The 21,061-nt window shown below is 39.4% G+C and overlaps 1 protein-coding gene across 1 annotated transcript; it reads left to right on the top strand.

Moving 5' to 3' along the window:
- The first annotated feature begins 215 nt into the window (after nt 1-215).
- LOC126512092 (melanoma-associated antigen 1-like) lies at nt 216-1,566 on the top strand. Its single transcript, XM_050159655.1, has one exon. It carries the CDS (start codon nt 216-218, stop codon nt 1,416-1,418), a length of 1,203 nt encoding a protein of 400 aa, XP_050015612.1. The 3' UTR covers nt 1,419-1,566.
- Nucleotides 1,567-21,061: the final 19,495 nt, after the last annotated feature.

Here is a 21,061-nt window from a genome sequence, read left to right as displayed (position 1 = left end):
CTCTTCAGGTTCCAGTAGGACACACAACAAGGAAAGCAGCCGGCTAGCAGGGCTCTGAGACAATCACCTATAAAGAAGTTTTGTAAGTATACTTTTGTTAGACTCATGGGGGGGTGAGATTTTTTTAGCTGGGCCACTCACAATACTTTTCCCTCTCCCCACTCACCCTCCGTCCTGCTTTATACTCCAGCCTACCATCTCCAGCCAGATTCATCATGCCATACTATCCACACTTCAGCCTCTGGAAACTTTTCCAGGATGCTTTTGAAATATATAGATTAGCTGAGGAGGAGGAGGAGGAGGAAGAGGAGGAGGAGGAGGAGGAGGAAGAAGAGGAAGAAGAGGAAGAAATAGAAGAGGAGGAAGAGGAAGAAATGGAAGAGGAGGAGGAGGAAGAAGAGGATGAGGAGGAAGAGGAGGAAGAGGATGAGGAGGAAGAGGAGGAAGAGGATGAAAAGGAAGAGGAGGAGGATGAAGATGAGGCCGAGGAGGCAAGGGCAGCTACTTATAGCGACAGCATCTTGTCCACATCATCTGCCTCTTTAAGATTCACTTTGCCCTCCTGTGCTTCCTCACCTTCCACTTCCTCATCATGTCCTCTGTATTGGAGCAATCCAGATGAGGCAGAAGAGTCTGTTACCTGGATGCTGAGAATTTCACAGAGTTACCAGAGCTCTTACTCCTTTACTTCATATATCAACTTAGTTGAAGAATATGGCAGCCCGGAAGAAGAGAGTTTAAACACTTCCAAGTTGACAGACGATGTTTCCGTATGGCAAAATCTCAAAAAGCAAAAGGTCACTGAACTGGTGAATCTCCTGCTCCTGAAATATAGAATGAAAGAACCTATCCAGGAAATGGAAATGCTCGGGGTTGTCACCAAAGACCACAAGAAACAATTCCCTGCCATCTTTGAGGAAGCTTCTAAGTGCTTAGAGATGATTTTTGGCATTGATATAAAGAAAGATGATCCTGTAAGCAGCTCGTACGTGCTTACCAACACACTGAACCTCACATATGATGACCACAACAAGAGGTTGCCTAGAAACGCCTTCCTTATAGTTATTCTGGGTGTAATATTCATAGAGGGGGACTGTGCCTCTGAAGAAAGCATGTGGGAATTCCTGAATATGTTAGGAATATATGATGGGAAGGAGCATTTCATTTATGGGGAGCCCAGGGAGTTCCTCACTAGAGATTTAGTGCAGCAAAATTATCTGAAATATAAGCAGGTGCCTGAGAGTTATCCTCCACGTTATGTGTTCCTGTGGGGTCCAAGAGCCTACTCTGAAACCACCAAGATGAAAGTTCTTGAATTTTTGACCAAATTTACAAGGAGAGAACCAATGTATTTCTCATCTTTATATAATCAGGCATTGAGAGATGAGGGCTCCAGAAATGGCCCCATGGAGGATTAGTACCATTTTGATAACAACATGGGGCAACCCAATTACTGATTTTAAAAGGGACAGTCAAAATTTTAAGTAAGGGGGAGAATGTCAACGTTAGTCTGGGCATGCGGAGAACACACTATAGCGCAACTTTGTGTTCTGGTTCTAGATGATGATAATTGGTTCATCTGTTTTCTCTTTAGGTGTTTTTTTTTCAGTGCTCATCTTCGTAATTGAAAGTGTGGTACATTTCCTTTGCAATGCAAGTTTTTGATTACTTACATCTGTTCTATACCAGATTTTGAGAAAATGTAGGGAAACTATTCAATGGTTAATCTTTGAGTTGTGTTAATACTTTTAGTCAACTCTGTAATGTGTTGGTTTGTTTAAGCAAATAGGAAAAATGGTAATAAAATTTTAAGATCTCTGCTTATCGATTCATTTATTTGCCAAACATCACTTGGATATATTTTTAAAGTTGTATTTATTTTATTTTTATGTGTATGAATATTTTGCCTGAATGCATGCATGTTTATCACATGTGTCCCCGGCTACCCACAGAGGTCAGAAGAGAGCTTCAACTTTCCTGAATCTGGAGTTTGTGGGTGCTGATAACTGAACCTAGTTCTTTGAAAAAAAAAATGCTCTTAATACCTGAGCCATCTTATAGTCCCAAGTTAGATTTTTTTGAGCATGCATGGTTATTAGGAGGAGTATGGGGATAAATAACCACATTCCCTTCCTAGAGATGGAAAGAGTCTGGGGAGATGACTGGGAAGACATAATAAGCAAGAAGAAGTAAATTGGGCTGTGAGGTTTTATTTGTAAATAGCTCAAGTGCAAATGCCCTGAGCCAATGCCAGAGACCTGACTCTTAGTGAGTCTTTGAAAAGAGAAAAATCATAGGATCAAATTAAGTGGTTCTCTGGGGGTTCCAGCTGAAGCAGAGAGAAATCCCTGGCTGACACTTGTGTAGAAAGGCATCCTGGAGGTTCTGCCTTGCTCCATTGTCTGTATTAAGTAATTTTTGTTTATTTGTCTTGGATTTTGAGACGGGATCTCTAGACCAGGCTGGCCTTGAGCTGATCTTCCTGCCTTCACTCCCAAAGTGCTGAGATTACAGGTGTGTACCACTATACCAGATTTACATAGAGGTCCCCTGGGAAACCGGGCAAGAATACTTCCGATTGCTACTAGAGACCTCCAGGCGGCCATTTTTTCTTTTTGCCTGGGAGAGCCTGAGATAAGGGATGTTGTTTGGTCAAATCTAACCAAGATCTAGGATCTGGTGGCAAGGTGGCAATAAAATTAGTTTAGAAAATATATCCAGATGATGAGCAGCTGATAGGGGAGGACCAATTTTTTTTTTCTTTTTTAATTCTAGGCTCTTGCAGCATGTACTGGCTTTTTGTGGGAGCCTAGGCAGTTTGGATGTTCACCTTACTAGTCCTGGATGGAGGTGGGTGGTCCTTGGACTTCCCACAGGGCAGGGAACCCTGATTGCTCTTAGGGCTGACGAGGGAGGGGGATTTGATTGGGGGAGGGAAGTGGGAGGCAGTGGCGGGGAGGAGGCAGAAATCTTTAATAAATAAATAATAATAATTCTAGGCTCTTCAAGTTTCTTCAGCCTGGGAAGAATGATTCACATCTAAAATAGTTTAGTTTTTAGAGAGAAAGTATCGTGACTTATTTGCAAATCTGCATTTTGGGCTGGTATTTATTGAATCTCCTGTTGAGCATATTTTCCCTCTGAATGAGTATGGGTGGGATCAAATTAATATTCAAACTCAATTTGAATATTAATTTGTGCCAAAATAATAAAGATGGCATTCATTATATACACAATTATATGCAGACATTGCCAGTTGTTTATTAGCCTATATATTACAATGGTCCCACATGATATTAGTGTTGAAGTTAGCTCCATCAAGAGCCATCTTTGGAGTGGTGGGAGTTACCCTCAAGATCATGTGTTCACATGGCTGGTGAGTGGCAAGGCTGGACAGGAGTTCTTCTTGGGTCCACATTGTCCTCTTGCTTCCCAGCTGGCATTCTATTTATCTTCTTTTTATAGATAAGGCCTTATGTAGCACAGGCTGTCCTCAAAATTCAGATGTAGCTGAGAATGACTGAGTTTCTGATCTTCCTTCTTCCAGCTCCCAAACATTGGCATTGCAGATGTGAGCCACCTTGCTGTCTTATGCATTGCTAGGGATTGAAGCCAGGGCCTAGGGTACACTAAGAAAGCAGTCTCCTTTCTGTGGTACATCACTGGCCCCTTAGTCTCCATTCCCAAATGTTCCCAGATGGCAATGAGGTTGTGTCAAAACAGTAAAGGGCTTGGGAAAACATACTGTATAACAACTTGTGGGTCATATTCACATATTGTGGGTCATATTTTATCTTCTTGTCTTTCCCCCAAATGTTTCTTGTAATTGAATAGTGGCTTAGCATATGCTTGTTTGGGTGTGCGTTTGGCTTTTTAAAGTCAGGGTTTTCTAGCGTAGTGCTAGCTTGTCTGTAACATCATTCTGCTTCTCCATCCTGAGCACTGGGGTTACAGGTGCGTTACCACGTCGAGTCAAGCTTTTTTGTTTTTAATAACACTAGCCACATGCTGGTTGACATTTTCTTTTTTCAGGCTTAAGAATAAAATTTTAGGCTGGGAGGTGGTGGTGCACATTTTAAATCCTAGCACTTGTGAGGCAGAGGCACAGATGAATCTCTGAGATCAAGGCCAGCTTGATCTACAGAATGAGTTCCAGGACAGCCAGGGCTACACAGATAAACCCTGTCTAGAAAACAAAACAAAACAAAACCTAGTACTTTTCAAGTCAAATTGGGAACTCTAATATGTGTGTGAGTGTGTGTTTGTGTATGTGAGAGAGGCAGAGATGCTGATTGGGGAGATCAAGGGAGGAGGGAGAGAGGACTGGGAGAGATAACTGGAATTGAGGGCATTTCAGGAGAAAAATAGAAACCCAGTACAATGGAAACTCCCAGGAATCTGTGAGCATGACTCCTTGAAATGGGAGGGGTACAGAGGCTGAACTGGCCATTTCTTATAACCTGGCAAGGCTTTTGGTGATGGGACTGGAACACAAACCCAGCCACAAAACATTCAACCTACAATTTTTCCTGCTTGCTGGGGCAAAAGTGGCACAGAAATTGTGCAAGTGGCCATTCAATGGCTGGTTCAGTATAAGACCCATGCCATGATTGAGAACTTATGCTTGACACTGTGTAGAGGACCAGGAACCAGTGGCTAGATAGTCCGATAGCCCAGAAACCTAAGATAGAACCAAACACACCGAGCAAAAAAAAAAAAAAATCAATGAAATGATTCCTTATGATATTCTGCTATAGCATAATATATTCTGCCTAGCATAATCATCAGAGAGGCTCCATCCAGCAACTGATGAAAACAGATGCAGAGACCCACAGCCAAACACTAGACAGAGCTTGGGGAAAATCTATTGAAGATGGGGAGGAAGGATTGGAGGAGCCAGAGGGGTCAAGGACAGCACAAGAAAACCCACAGAATAAACCAGCCTGGGCTCTTGGAAGCTTACAGAGACTGAACCTCCAACCAGGGAGCCTGTAGGGGTCTGACATAGGTCTTCTGCATATGTAACAATTATAGAGCTTGGTCTTCTTGTGAGACTCCTGATAGTGGGAGCCCAACTGTCTCTGAAGCTTTAGCCTCCTTTGAGGACCCCACTCCTCATACTGGATTACCTTGTCCAGCCTTAATATGAGAGGATGTGCTAAGTTTTGCTGCACCTTGATATGCCATGTTTAGTTGATGTCCCTGGTGTAGTAAATGGAGCGGCGGGCTCCATTCCTGCCGCCCAGCTCCTGCACAGCTAGCTTATGCCCCAAAATAATTACACAGAAACTGTATTCTTTTAAACACTGCCTGGCCCATTAGTTATAACCTCTTATTAGCTAGCTCTTACATATTGATCTAACCCATTTCTAATATCCCTGTAACACCACGAGGTGTCTTACCAGGGAAGATCTTAACCTGTCTTAACCTGTGTCTGTGTCGGATGAGAGAATCATGGCGACTGACTGACTGAGCTTCTTTTTCCCAGCATTCTGTTCTGTCTACTCTGCCTACCTAATTTTCTGTCCTATTAAAGGGCCAAGGCAGTCTCTTTATTTAACCAATGAAATTAACACAAAACAGAAGACTCTTCCCCATCACCCTGGGAAGCCTGCCCTTTTCTGAAAAGAAACGAGAGGAGTAGATGGGGGAGTGGGTTTTGGAGGAAGGGACTGGAAGGAGAGGAAGGAGGGGAAACTGCAGTTGGGATGTAATATCTGAGAGAATAAATTTTAAAAATGGAACTTCTTAGTGTATTGTTTTTTTTCTGTTTCTTTGACCAGATACCGTACAGAAAGCCATGTAAGAGAGAAACAGTTTATGGTGGCTTAAGATTTAGGGGGTGGAGGCAATCAGGGCAGGGAAGGCTGGGCAGCAGGTGAGGTTTCCAGCTGTGGTGACAGGAATTTACCTTAGTGGACCAAGAATCAGGGAAAGGAAACTGCTGGCCTCCTTTTGACTGCCTTCTTTCCCCCTTTTAACTGTTTTCATTCCCCCTTCAGGAATTTAGATCCCCATTCAGGATTTAGAATGTTTATGCACTCTTCCATGATATTCTAAAACTTCCCTAAAATTATCTATATCTGTCTCCTCCCCATGTTTTCTTCTGACACCCCTGCCTGAAGTATGTGTATTGGTATTCATCTTTACTTTCTTTACTTGATATTCTTAACTTTGTATACAGGTGCATGTGTGTGTGTGTGTGCGCACACACATTTTCAGTCTCACATCTGTGATGCGGGTTGTTTTAAGACTCTAGTCATGGTATCAGTGTTGTCCAAGATGAAGCTCACACTCAGATAATTGCTCTGATTATATAGTGAGTCTGCTTTCGGCAGCGACTCTAATGCCTCTCTTATAAACCCTTTACTTAATGAGTGTTTTTTCACTTAGTGTCTTGTGTGTCTGCACGATCATCTGATCAATATAACAGAGCCCCGTGTCTTAGAAGACAACAAGCAGATTCTGCTCAGGATAGTGAGAAACACAAAACTGGTGCTTCCCTTTCAGTTCTGTTTTTCTCAGCCTCTGTCTAAAATAGAGGGACAGTTTTACTTCTGCATATGCTGTTACCTTGGATCCATTTTTGCCTTTTTTTTTTTTACTGCATCCTGTTAATTATCTCTGATGACATTTCTCCAGCAAGGAGAGCTTCCTTTATATTTACCATTGCAGGTATAATTTCTGGTGCTTTTCATTCTTTCTGTAGATCTATAGTTCTAACTTTTATCACTTTCTCCATTGCTTGAGGGCTTTACCATTTCTTGTGGTCATCAGTTGGTGATGAAAAGGCTCGGTATTTGCAAAAGTAAAAACCACCACCAACAAAAGGACCCACAAGTCTTCATTTCACCATTGGTCTTGAAATACAGTTTCATTGAGTATAGAAATCCTTGTAGCCAATATACTTCTTCAATAAAGTGAAGATGTGTATTCAAACTGTTAGGTAGTATTCAGTATCTAGTTCCAGAACTTCTTCATGACTCCTAATACCAGCACCATACCCTCTAACAGTAGTTCTTCCCGTTTCAAGTTAAAAATCTCTGCCTCAATAAATTGACCTATTTTGCAGTTTACATGGAAGTTGAAATTTGGTTTCTGCATTCTTGATTTTGACAGACTTTCTTTGCTGTCTTCATACCTTCTTCAGTATGCAAAAGGGAGTTCTGTCTAATTTTAGGATTGTCTTTTTTCTGTAATTTTAAGGGATATGATTACTGTGCACCCTGGTATAATTTTGTGGTCAAGAATCCTAAAGAGTTTTCAAATTTCTTGAGTTTCTGAGAGTATACTTATCCTCAAATTTCCCATCTGTCTTTTTTCTTTCATCTTTTACCTTTAAGATAGCATCACATTCATTAGCCCACCTTAATCTGGACTTAAACTCATGACAAATCCTTCTGCCTTAGCTGAGATGGATGTGCGACTAGCCCAGGGCAACCTTTACCCATTTCTTTAAGTAATTTTCTCCATTCCTCCTTTTACTTTTCTCTTTTGGGGATCTCCAAATATATGCTTGTAGTCATATTATAGTCTATTTAGTAGCTTCATTTTTTCTCTCTAGGATTTATTACTGAAAGATTCTATTGCTGTATATTCAAACTCATTAGTTTTTAATTAAAACTGCAGGTTGTTACAACTCAGACATAGTCCTCTGAGAGTTCACTTGGGAGGCTGTGTAGTAGCTTTCATGACCTGGCATGTTTAAACTGCCCTGTTTGGTTCTCTTTTATGCTGCTAATGCTATAAGCCAGATCTTTGACCAAGTGTCCCACCACTGCACTACAGCCATAGTTTGGTGTATGTAGAATAGAGTCAGAATATCCTGGCAGTGGTGGCACATGCCTTTAATCCCAGCACTCAGGATGTAGAAGCAGGCGGACCTTTGTGAGTTCGAGGCAAGTCTCTGTAGAGTAGGATATTAAGTCCTTTGGACATATACTGAGGAGGGTTATAGCTGGGCCATGTGTTAGATCTATTTTTAACTTTTTGAGCATTCTTCACATTAATTTCCAAAGAAGTTGGACTAGTTTGCCATCTTACCACCAATGAATAAAGATTCCCTTCCCCCATATCTTTTTCAGCATTTGTTGTTGACTGTGGTTGATAATAGAGATAATTGCATTGGCCAGGAATTAAACTCAACTGTCTTATGTGTGAAGGGAGACTTCTACCATTGAGTGACCAATGCACACCATATCAGATTTGTTTTATTATGTGTGTAGAGTATTTTTGCCTGTATGTATGTGTGTGCACCACTTGTGTGTTCGGTATCTCTGAAAGCCAGAAGAAGGCATTTGATCCTTCCATCATGTGGTTGCTGGGAAGTGAAACCAGGTCAAGAAACAGTGTTTTTAACTACTGGACTATCTCCATTGCCCTGTATTTCTCACTTCTTTACCCCTTTATATTATAGTAATAGGGTATATTGCTTTTACCAGGTTTCACAAAGCAGCTTCTATATTATTATTGTTATTATTATTATTATTATTGAAAATAGACATTTTTCATACAATACATCCTGGCCATGGTTGTAGTGGCATTTTAATTGTATTTTAAAAAATAAAGCTTGCAGCCGGGCGGTGGTGGCGCATGCCTTTAATCCCAACACTCGGGAGGCAGAGGCAGGCCTGGTCTACAAGAGCTAGTTCCAGGACAGGAACCGAAAGCTAAGGAGAAACCTGTCTCGAAAAATCGGAAAAAAAAAAAGCTTGCCTGGGGATTGGGAAAATAAAACAACTACACTGGCTAGCCTTACAGACCACTCAGCAATGGCACACATTTAATCCCAGTAGCCACAATGACACACACCTTTAATTCCAGTTACCACACTAGCTTGCTATAGAAATCAGGCAGTAGTGGACATGCATTTAATCCCAGAACTAGAGAGGATTATAACACAGGAGGCAACAGGTCTCAAAAACAGTCTCATTCTGAGATTCCAGGAGACAGGATCACCATTTTGAACTGAGGTTGAGGAAAGAACCAGTGGCTGGCTGTTTTGCTCCTCAGATCTTCAGGTTGAACCCTAATTTCTGTCTCTGAGTTTTTATTAATTGTGCTTTACAGGTTTTCCCTCCTTCCCCTCTTTCTAGCACTCACACCCCCATCCCACTCCATGAGATCTACTCCTTCTATTTCCTCTTCAGAAAAGTGCAGGCCTCCAAGAGATAACAGCCAAACAGGACAAAACAAAATACAATAAGACAAGGTGAAATTCCTCATCAAGGCTAGACAATGCAACCCAATAGGAGAAATAGAGTCTCAAGAGCAGGCAAAAGAGTCAGAGATATATATACCCCACTCCCACTGTTAGAAGTCCTACATAAAAATCAAACTAACAGTCATAGCATCTACATAAAAGACCTGGTGTTGACCATTGCAGGCCCTGTGTGTGCTTGCTGCTTCAGTCTCTCTGAGTCCATGTGAGCCCTCCTTAGTTGATTTGGTGAGCTGTGTTCTCCTGATGTCCTCCATCCACTCTAACTCCTACAGTGGTCTTTCCTTACCATCTTCTGGGCGAAATTCCCTGATCTCTGAGGGAAGGGATGGAGACCTCCAATTTAGACCCTATCTCTGTATAATGTCTCTCTGTGGGTCTCTTTACCTGCTCCCATCTGTGCCCAGAAGAAACCTCTTTAATGATGACTGGACAAGGCACAAATCTATGAGTATAACCTAATATCATTAGGAATCATTTCATTGATTTTTTCTTTCCAGTTGTATTTGGTTCTACCCTAGGTTTCTTAGCTTTCCAGTTTGCAAATTCCCGGCCATCCATGCAGTGTAGATCACGGGGACCCTCTTGTGGTATAGGCCTCAAGTTAAAACAAACATTGATTGGCTACTACCATAGTTAACAGAGGCAGCTTCCAAATGAACATGCAAGCCCCTTGCTTGATTTTTAAGAATGTAGTCTCTGGGGTAAGTTGTCCTGGCTCCCTCATGCATTTCTTGATCCATTTCTAGAATTTGTCAAAGGTTCCTTGTTTCCTTTTAAGTGAAAAATGACATACTGTGTATGGTCAGTGTGACTGAGATGTCATTTCTTCTAGAACCTCTCAGATAAGTTATCAGAATATATAGATGTGGGATACCACATTTAATTTCCAGAATCCTTAGCTGCTCTCTATACTTCCTTCCTCGGGTGTATCATTGCTGTTGGTGTTGAGAGAGACAAAGTAGATTTGGCTAACATCTTCTTAACCATAGAACATAAACATATGTTAACTTAAACATATGTTAAATGAAATTATTAATCTGCTTGGCTTCAAACACACCATGCTCTAGTTGTTTTCTGTTTACCTCATCTTTTAAAGTGTTTTCCAGCCGTATTTATTTTAAACTGTGATAATGGTTCTTTCTTAGTCACACTATCAATTATATACCTTATCTATTTATAATGACAGTTTAATTTTTATTGTATCAACACTTATGTGCCATATTCTATATTGAATAATATGTCATTTTAGGTATAGTGTGAGACTGTCACAAGAGTAATAAGCTATTTCCTCCTCCTTTTCTGAACTATTAGTGTCACACATATTTTACTTCTGCATATGCTATAAATTACTGAGTACATTGTTTTCAATTTTGCTGCAGACTCAAGATCTTCCCATAAAAGACCACAGAGTAAGTATTTCAGGCTTTACAGTACATATGGTGTCTCTTGTATTTTTTCCAATTCTTTAAAAATATCTTAGCTCACAAGCATACATAAACATGTCCCAGGCTGGATTTTGCTTGCAGGCAGGAATTTGCCAATCCATGCTTTAGATACTCTATCATTTTTTAACTTGTCTTTTTATAAACATAAAATGCCTTTTCAATTTACTCTCATTTTACCATTTCTGTTGTTTTTCATTTCTTTATGTAGATCCACATTTCCACCTGTTATCATATTCCATCTGCATGCCAAATGTCCAAATACAGGCCTGCAGGCAGTAGAGATTCTCAGCCTGTGAATTCTTCTTCTCTGCCTTTCACCAACATTTTGAAGATGCATCTCTTATTTTCCAACTTTTATAGTTGTTGATGAGTGCCACTTGCTTTGGCTTTGAAGTAATTTTTTTCTTACACTTGTCATCAACATTTCCTTCTTTTAATGATAATTTCTTATATTTTCAAGTTAAGATATTGTAACACCATTTTCCCACTTCTTTCCCCCTTTAACTCCTCCCATGTACCTGTCTGCTGTCTCTCAAATTCACTGCTCATTTTCTTTAATTTCTCTCTCTCTCTCTCTCTCTCTCTCTCTCTCTCTCTCTCTCTCTCTCACACACACACACACACACACACTTCTAAATGCATAAATACAATCTTCACAGTCTGTATAATGTTATCTGTATATATGATCGCCTCATGTTTGTTCTTTTTGATTTTACTGAAAATAGATTGTTTTTCATACAATATATCCTGATTACAGTTTCTCTGCCTCCTACTCCTTTTATTTCCTACCTACCTCTCCTCCCAACTGCATTCATACTCTATCTCTCATTAGAAAATGAACAGATATCAAAAGAATAATAATAATGAAAAATATAATATGAAAACAAATTGGGTTATGACAAAACAACCAAACAAGAAAAAGAGCAGGGCTGGAGACATGGCTCGGGGGTTAAGAACACTGACTGCTCTTCCAGAGGTCCTGAGTTCAAGTCCCAGCAACCACATGGTGACTCACCACCATCTGTAATGCCCTCTTCTGGCCTGCAGGCATACATACAAACAGAACACTGTTATCTATAATAAATACATAAATATTTTAAAAAAGAGAAAGAAAAAGAGCAAAAGAAAAAGCATAAAACACATATAGATTCAGAGACACACATGTTCACACAGGAATGTCATAAGTCTCTGAAACAGAAGTCATAAATATGCACAAAGGACATGTAAAATTTTTAAAAAATACCCCAACTAAATATTATAAGATAAAGAACTTCTGAAGATTCCATTGAGTTTATTTTGTGTTGGCGATCTACTTCTGGTATTGGGGCTTTTCTTAAGAGTGGTTTGTTTGAACTAGTTAGTGGTGGCACACACCTTTCATCCCAGCACTTGGGAGGCAGAGCAGGCAGACCTCTGTGAGTTCAAAGCTGGCCTGGTCTACAGAGTTAGTTCCAGTATGTGCAAAAAAAAAAAAAAAAAAAAAAAAAAGTTGTGTGTTTGTTTCCCCAGTGAGACTCCCTTGTAAAAAACTAATTTTTCATTTGCAAGACACTATCAATTGGAGATAGCTTCTGGGTTTGGGATGGGTGGAGCATGTCTTTTATGACCCCATCTGTGGAGACCTGTTTAGGCCCTGTGCCTGCTGCCACAGTCTCTGTGAGTTCATATGTATGCTAGCCCTGTTGCATCTAGAAGACCTTGATACCTTGGTGTTCTCTATCCTATCTGACTCATACTCTTTCCGTCTTCTCTTCCACAGAGTTCCCTGATCCCCAAGAGGAGGAATTTGATGGAGACATCCCATTTAGAACTGAATGTTCCAAGGTCTCTCACTCTCTACATAATGTCTAGCTATAGGTATTTGTTCTCATCTACTGCAGGAGGAGGCTTCTCTGATGAGGGCTGAGCAAGGCACTGATGTATGAGTATAGTGGGATGTCATTAGGAGTCATTTCCTGCTACTTTCCTTTAGCAGAGAAGTAGTATTTCATTTTCCCTTTGGTCCCTGGTCTATCTAGTCTCAGGTTGGTGGTCAACTAAGTCTGATCTCGTGAACTCAGCGTTAACTCAAATCAGATGTTGGCTGGTTAATCCCACAAGCTTTGTGGCACCATTACACCAGCATGTCTTGCAGATAGGTCACTCTTATAGACAAGGATTTGTAGCTGGCTTGGCATTTCCCTTTCTCCTTTGGCAGTGTGCAGAGTACCTTTCAGTATTATGACTACTAGTCAGCATATCGCGGCCCCCGTCTGCGCTCTATGCGCTAGCTTCGGGCAAGGGGCTGGAGGTTGAGGAAACACACGCAGAGACAGACCGACACACAGACCTTCAATCACTGGTACAAAAAGCCCCTCTTTAATAGCAGCTTGTAGGCTTAAATACACTTCAGTCAATGGCCAACAGGTGAAAATCCCATCCTCTGATTCTCTAGGTAAAGCACAGCTTTTAGTAACTTCAATTAGAAGACTCTAGACAGGGAAGAGCAGCTGAAGGCCAGGACTCAATTGGTCCCACCAGGTGGAGGCTATAGGTAGGCAACAGCTTAACTTCTCTGTGTTCACTGACTTGTGTCAGTGTTTTTTTCATGAGTAGGGCCTTACCATCTGTTTATAGAGAGCCATTCATAGCCTTGGTAATAGCCTGGGTTGTTTGGGTGTTCCCATGATCACCCCTTGGGGCAAGAACTCAAGTAGCTGTAACCGATTACCGGTATTGGAAGCTTCATTTGGTGATGAGAGATGTACAGTTGAACCTCTCTTTCCCCTGTTTGGTGATGTCATTTTGATTGCCTTCACATGTGCATATATTGTAGGAAGCTTCTTCAGTATTAGACTTCCATATTACCCCTCAAATGTCCCTTAGTTTTAGTTGTCTCTCCCCATATTCTCTCCCTCATCCTCTCTTCTCTTCCCCTTCCCATTTGACCACCCTGCCCCCCCTCCACATCTGTACACACCAAAGTATTCCCGTCTTTGTAAGAGCTGTTCCTTGCCAATAGGCTCTTATTCTCTACCTAACTTCTGTAGTCCTATGGAGAGCCTATGGAGGTTGATGATAGCCTGCTTATCAACAACTTAACAGCTGATGTACACACATAAGTTAATACATATTACATTTGTCTTTCTTAATCTGGGTTACCTTACTAAGGATGATTTTTTTGTAGTTCTATTTACCTATGAATTTTATTTTTAATGACTGAGTAATATTCCATTGTGTAAATGTATCTCAATTTTGTTATCCATTCATCCATTGATGGACATTTAGATTGTTTCCTGTTTCTGGCTATTATGAATATAGCAGCAGTGAAAATGGTTGAGAAAGTGTCTCTGTAGCAGAATTAAGTGTCCTTTGGATATATTTCCAAGAATAGCTTTGAGATAAATCAATTCTCATCTTCCTGGAGAACTGCTACACAGAAAGCCAAAGTGGCTGTACAGGTTAGCATTCCTACTAGCAGTGGAGGAGTGTTTCCCTCGCTCCACATCCTCTCCAGCATGAGCTGTCATTTGTGGTTTTGGTCTTAGCCATTCTGAAATATGCAAGATAGAATCCCAAAGTAGTTTTAATTTGCATTTCTCTGATAATTATGGATGTTGAACATTTCTTGTGCTTCTCAACCATTTGTGTTTCCTCTTTTTCTTATCCTCTGTTCAGATCTGTACACATTTTTAAACTGAGTTATTGTGTCGATGTTCGGTTTTTTAAATTCTTTATATATTTTAATATTAGCCCTCTATAGAATATGCAGTTATTAAAACTCTTTGACCATTCCGTAGGTTGCTGCTTTGTTTAAATGATGGGTGTACAGAAACTTTTCAGTTTTATGAGGTTTCATTTATTAATTGTTTGTGTTGCCTAGGCTAGTAGTGTTCTGTTCAGAAAGTCTTTTCCTGTGCCAGTGAGTTCAAGGCTATGCTCCCATTACCTTTCTATCAGGTTCACTATATCTGGCCTTATGTCAAATCTTCAACTCTTTTGGAGTTGAGTTTTATGGAGATTGATAAGTATGGATCTATTTGCATTAGGTAGAAACATGCAGCTGTCCAATTTGACCAGCATCATTTGTTGAAGATGTCATCTTTTTTCCACAGTGCATTTCTGGCCTCTTTATTTAAAAATTGAGTATCCATATGTGTATAGACCTATTTCTGTGTCTTTTCTGTTATCCAATTTAGTGTTCCCTGACTAGTTATATCAATGTTGTTAAATTTCCTTTTTAGTTTTTCCTGTTTTTAATTTTTCTTTAATTTTCTAAACTTCTTATTCATTATTTCCTTAAACATATTTTGTCCCTTCTTAGATATTTATTTAAATAATCTCTATTTTGAATTCCCATAACACTAACTGATAAAAATTTATATATTCTTTCAAGATCTTTATATATATATGGTATATATGTGTGAACATGTTCATGCGTGCGGATGCACATGTATGTAGGTGTACATGCTGTTTGTGCATGAATGTAGAAGCCAGATATTGACAAACTCAAATTCTCAGGCTTATGTGGCCAGCACTTTACTGACTGACTCAGATCCCAGCTTTCTCTTTCAGTTTGGATGCTCTACTTTGCATATCTTACTTATATTAATATTTAATTTAAAGTAAGTTCTATTGATTTATCTTTGCTTCATTCCGTTTTTCTCTTCTGCCTTTAATGTTTTGATGCACTGATTGTCATGAACTTTATTCATATAATATATTCTTTAAATTCCAATACTTTTTTCCTTCTTATCGTTTATCCCTCTGCTAAGATTAATTATCTCATTGTGTACATAATTCACATTTCCTCTTGGCTATTAAAGGTATCAATCATAACTGTTTAAAAGTTTCAGCTATACCTGAAACTGAGAAGCTTCTGTAAAGCAAAGGACATGGTCAACAAGACAAAAAGGCAGCCTACAGAATGGGAAAAATATCTTCACCAACCCGATATCAGACAGAGGGCTGATCTCCAAAATATATAAAGAATTCAAGAAATTAGTCATCAGAAGAAGAAATAATTCAATAAAAATGGGGCACAGACCTGAACAGAGAACTCTCCACAGAGGAATCTAAAATGGCTGAAAGACACTTAAGGAAATTTTCAACATCCTTAGCCATCAGAGAAATGCAAATCAAAACAACTCTGAGATTTCATCTTACACCTGTAAGAATGGCCAAGATCAAAAACACTGATGACAATTTATGCTGGAGAGGATGTGGGGTAAAGGGAACACTCCTCTACTGCTGGTGGGAATGCAAACTGGTACAGCCCCTTTGGATGTCAGTATGGTGATTTCTCAGAAAATTAAGAAACAACCTTCCTCAAGACCCAGCAATACCACTTTTGGGTATATACCTAAAGGATGCTCAATCGTGCCACAAGGACATGTGCTCAACTATGTTCATGGCAGCATTGTTTGTCATAGCCAGAACCTGGAAACAATCTAAATGCCCCTCAACGGAAGAATGGATAAGGAAAATGTGGTACATTTACACAATAGAGTACTACTCAACAGTAAAAAACAATGACATCTTGAAATTTGCAGGCAAATGGATGGATGTAGAAAACATCATATTGAGTGAGGTAACCCAGACCCAGAAAGACAAATAAATATATGTACTCACTCATATGTGGCTTTTAGACATAAAGCAAAAAAAATGCAGCCTTTAATTCACAATCCCAGAGAACTTAGAGAACAAAGAGGACCCTAAGAGAGACATACGTGGATCTCATCTACATAGGAAGTAGAAAAAGACAAGATCTGAACAAATTGGGAGCATGGGAACCATGGGAGAGGGTAGGAGGGTGGGGAGAGGAATGGAGGGCAGTGGAGAAAAAAGTATAGCTCAATAAAAACAATTTAAAAAGTTTGAAATATAATAGAAGCTAGGTATTCTCTAAGTCAATTTTGTTTCTTTGCTTTTCTTCCTGGCTATATGCTTATTGTATTTTCTAAGTTCTTTGATTGAATGAGAGATAGCTCTTGCAGAAGTGTAAAGACTTAAGTTAAAAAGCCTTTTGAAAAAAAAAAGCCTTTTGAAATTGGTATGTTTGTTTTTTGGCTGAGTTCTTAATGTGGGGGATGTTGTCAATTTAGTCAGTCCTCTAGATTGCTTGGAGATTTGTTATTGCTGTCAGACTCAGTCTTTCATTCACAGATTGCTTCACCTGTTCACAAAGCATGTTGCCAGAGAGTCATTCTCAGTGTTCCAGAGTTTCCTGCAGATTTCACCGATCTCAGCAAGTGTGCTCTTTGCAGTGGTGGACTGTTACAGTTCTCTGTTCAGTGCTCATCTTGTGGCAGCAGGCTGCTTTCTTTGTTCTAACTTTATTTGCATTCAGAGGCTGTATCTCGTTCTTAGAGACGGATGGACTTTGCAGCTCTTCTGTCCCTCCTGCCCCGGCAGCCAGTCTCGGCCTTTTCTCTATGGAAGGCCGTAGGTAGAAGTTTTCTGTCTGTCCTACAGATGGCAGACTTTCACTTTGTATGAAAGCAGACTACCAGACCCAGAAGATTTTTCTGCTTCTGTTCTAAGGACAGATGAACTTTGATTTTACTCTTTTCCAAGAAGTCAGGTTCACCACCCAGTTCTTGAAGGTGGAAAATGCTTTTCTTCTTTCTTTCTTGTGGCTGACAAGTGTTTCTTTTTCTCCTGTCCCAAAGACCTTGGAGTTTATAGCATGCACTGCTTAGAGGGAAACACTCCAATTGTTCTACAATCCTCTAACTCTTCCTCATTTATACTCAGTGAGGTCCTCCAGAGAAAAGTGATGTGTGTGAGTTTGAAGACTGTTGCCTATGCTGCTCTTTCATTGATAGTTAGCTTTCCAAGTATTCATTAATAAATTAGCTAATTGTGCCATAACACTTCTCTGCATTGGCTATTACTTCTCTGTTCTCCTAAAGTTAAAACTTCACATTTCTTGTCTTTTCTTGAATGGCATACTTAGAATTTAATTGCTTTGCTTTTTGCTCTTATTGCAATGGTAACTCTCAGAACAACTCTATGGTTTTATAAAATAGCTGCTTTCTCACTGATAGGTTGGCTATGATGCCTTAAGTTATGGGTCTGACAGGATGGCTCAATGGGTGAAGGTGCTGCCCCCAGGCCTGATGATTCAAGTTCAGTCCCTCAGAGCCCACCTGATGAAAGGTGACTTGCACAGTTTGTTTTCTGATTCTCAGTTATGTTCAGTGCATATCCTCTACAAAAAATAAAATAATACAATAAAAATATCCATTTGAGGGGCAAAGAAGCAATTCAGTGGATAAGAACTTAAGAGCACAGGAGTTCAGTTCCCAGTGCCTACACATTAGGCAGCTCACAATTGCCTGTAATTTCAGCTACAGGGGAACCTGACTCCCTCTTATGGCATCTGCTTGTTTCCTCACACAAGTGACACACATATTCAAACTCACACTGACACATGCACATACACAAGAATAAAAATGAAACCTTAAAAAGGAGCATGTCTATTTCTAGATTTTTGAGGAATTTCCATACTGATTTTTATATTGGCTACACTGGTTTGCACTCCCACCCACAGGGACTAAGTGATTCTGTTGCCAACATTCAAGCTAGCATTTGTGGTCATTTTTTTCTGCTGTTGTTATTTTTTTCTTTGTTTTATTTTTTTCTCATCTTAACCATTCCAGCTGGGGTAAGATTAAATCTCAGAGAAGTTGTAATTTTTAGTTTCTTTTGGATAGGCATGTTGAACATTTAAAAAAAAATTTTTCTCAGCTCTTTGGTTTTCATCTTTTGAGAACTCTCTGTTTACTTCCATTCTTTTGAATGTTTGAGGTTTTTTTTTAGCGCATTGTATATTCTAGATACTAGCCTTCTGTAAGATGTATAGCTGGTGAAGATTGTATTACATTATGCAGACTGCCTCTTTCCTTGAAACATAATGTCTCACTGTACAGGAACTAATTTCATGAGTTCCTATTCATTAATTGTTGGTCTAAGTGCCTGTGCTTTTTGGGTCCAGTTCAGAAAGTCCATTCTTGTTACAATGAGTTCCAATATATTTCTTACTTTCTCCTCTATCAGAAGCACAATTTTAGGTCTCATGCTGATGTCCTTAATTCATTTGGAACTGGGTTTAATACAGGGTATGAAATAAGAATCAAGTTTCATTCTTCTACATTGAATTTGACTAGTACCATATGCTGAATGAGTTGTCTTTTCCTCAAGGATGTTCTTTTGGCTGGTGAAATCACTATAGAAATCAGTGTGGAGCTTCCTCAAAAAGCTGGAAATAGACATAGTACTTGGTCCATCCATCCCACCCTTCACCATATATCTAAAGGACTCTGCATCCTACTATAGAGTCTCTGCTCATCCATGTTTATTCCCGTTGTATCACAGTAGCCAGGAAATAAAAACAGCATAGATGTCCATCAACTGAGGAATGAATAATAAAAATGTGGTATGTTTAAAAATGGGATATTATTCTACCATTAATAAAAGCAAAATTATGAATTTCATAGTTAAAAGGCTGGAGTTGGAAACAATCATTCTGAATGAGGTTACCCATATCTGGAAAGACAAATGTCATGTTTTCTCTCATTTGTGGATGTTAGTTCTGAACCCTGCTGGATATGGTAATGACTGGCCTGGGTAGACACGCACAAACCTCTAATGGAAAACCAAGCACTTTCTGAATTTGAGCCAGTTTCACAGGATGAAACTCATACCTTGTACCATTGTCAGGTCATCATCCTGTGCCTAGACAAGTCCTAATTCCTAGGGGAGAACCTATAATTACTATACTGCTAATGAACACAGTTTAAGTCAGCTTTGGTGAATTATTGTTATACCCGTAGATTAATGCATCTCCCAGTCCTCATCAAAAAGTCCTACAATATGTAGAGACACACAAAGAAACAAGATGCAGAGAATAAAAGACTTCAGAATGCTCAGTCCTAAATGAAGCAACTATATCATATCCCTTCCCTTCAAGGTTTATTGTGGAAAGGGAGTTAGAAAGGGCCAAAGTGGTAGACAACTACAGGGAAACTCAGTGTCTTCTGGACAGAACAGGTCAGCTACACTTAGGAGCTCAGAGTGGTTTTGGCAGCATGCACAAAACCCATGGAAGCTCAAGTCAGACGAAATTCCACCACACAGAGGAGAGGTGGTGTTAAGTCCTATCTCTGTTTGAAGAACTATTGGCATGGAAAGGCATACACCCAAGAATATATTTTCATTGCAAGTTTGACTTAATGTATATAAACAACAAACAAACTAGAACAGATAGTTGGGTAGATAGCTAAGAGGGGTAGATATGATGAAAACACATGACATGAAATTCCCAAAGATATACTAATTTTTAAGCATGCATTTGATGGGATTGCCGGCTTTGATTTAGCATTACATTTGTGAGATTCATCTTAATTGTTAATGTTGCTATATTGTTTTGATTAACCAACCTATACTATTTTATTGCGTGACTATACCTCAATCTATTCTATTGTTGATGACTGTATATACTGATTTCTGACTTAATGGTACAATAAATAATGCTAACATACATATATTTTAACATACATATATTTAACAAATCTTGAAACATATATATATATATATTTCTAAGAGATAAATTGTTGCTTATATATAGTTACATACATTTCACCTTTAATAGATAATCCTAAACCCTTTTCTAAAAGTGGTCTGGAAAATTTGTTTTTACTTCCTTGTGATACAAACTTGTTAATATTTGATGAAATTTTACATAAATCACTAATTATGTGTGGCACGAATAATAAAAAACCAGAGACAGGTATTAAAGACACGGTTAAAGCTGAAGATCAAAAAAGCAGAACAAATAAGCCACTAGACAGACTCTTTACCTCTACCAATGCTCAGACCAAAGGGGCTATCCTCACACTTCCTAGACTGTACTGTGTCTCCATCAAACCTCAGACTCCACACTTCAATGAGTTTGTCTCTTCCCCTTTATATTTCTCTCTTTGCCCAGGAATATTGCTTCTGTCTCCTCCTCCGTAGTACTGGAATTAAAGGTTTGTGACTCCCAAACCCTTGTATTAAAGGTGTGAGCTGCCACCACCACCTGGATCTGTTTCTGAATCGATCTTGAGTAGCTCAGGGTAGCCTTGGACTCACAGAGATCCATCTGCCTCTGTTTCCCGAGTCCTGGGATTAAAGGTGTGGGACACCACTCCCTGGCCTCTTGTGGCTTAGCTTTGCACTTTAATCTTCAGGCAAGCTTTATTTATTAAAATACAAATAAGATATCACTGCAATTATGTATAGTAAGCATATTGAAAAAAGAATATTTTAGAAGTGTTTAATTTGGTGGTTTTCTAAGTGGATACAGTCTTTCAATTACCATAAAGATAAAAATGTAGAATATTACATTATCAGTAATCTCAATTATTTT

This window comes from Alexandromys fortis, unplaced genomic scaffold (genome assembly GCF_014885135.2).
Source record: "Alexandromys fortis isolate MF-2015 unplaced genomic scaffold, M_Fortis_MF-2015_v1.1 scaffold_95, whole genome shotgun sequence".
In the NCBI taxonomy this organism is placed as follows: domain Eukaryota; kingdom Metazoa; phylum Chordata; class Mammalia; order Rodentia; family Cricetidae; genus Alexandromys; species Alexandromys fortis.
This window is presented reverse-complemented; position numbering and strand designations above follow the sequence as displayed.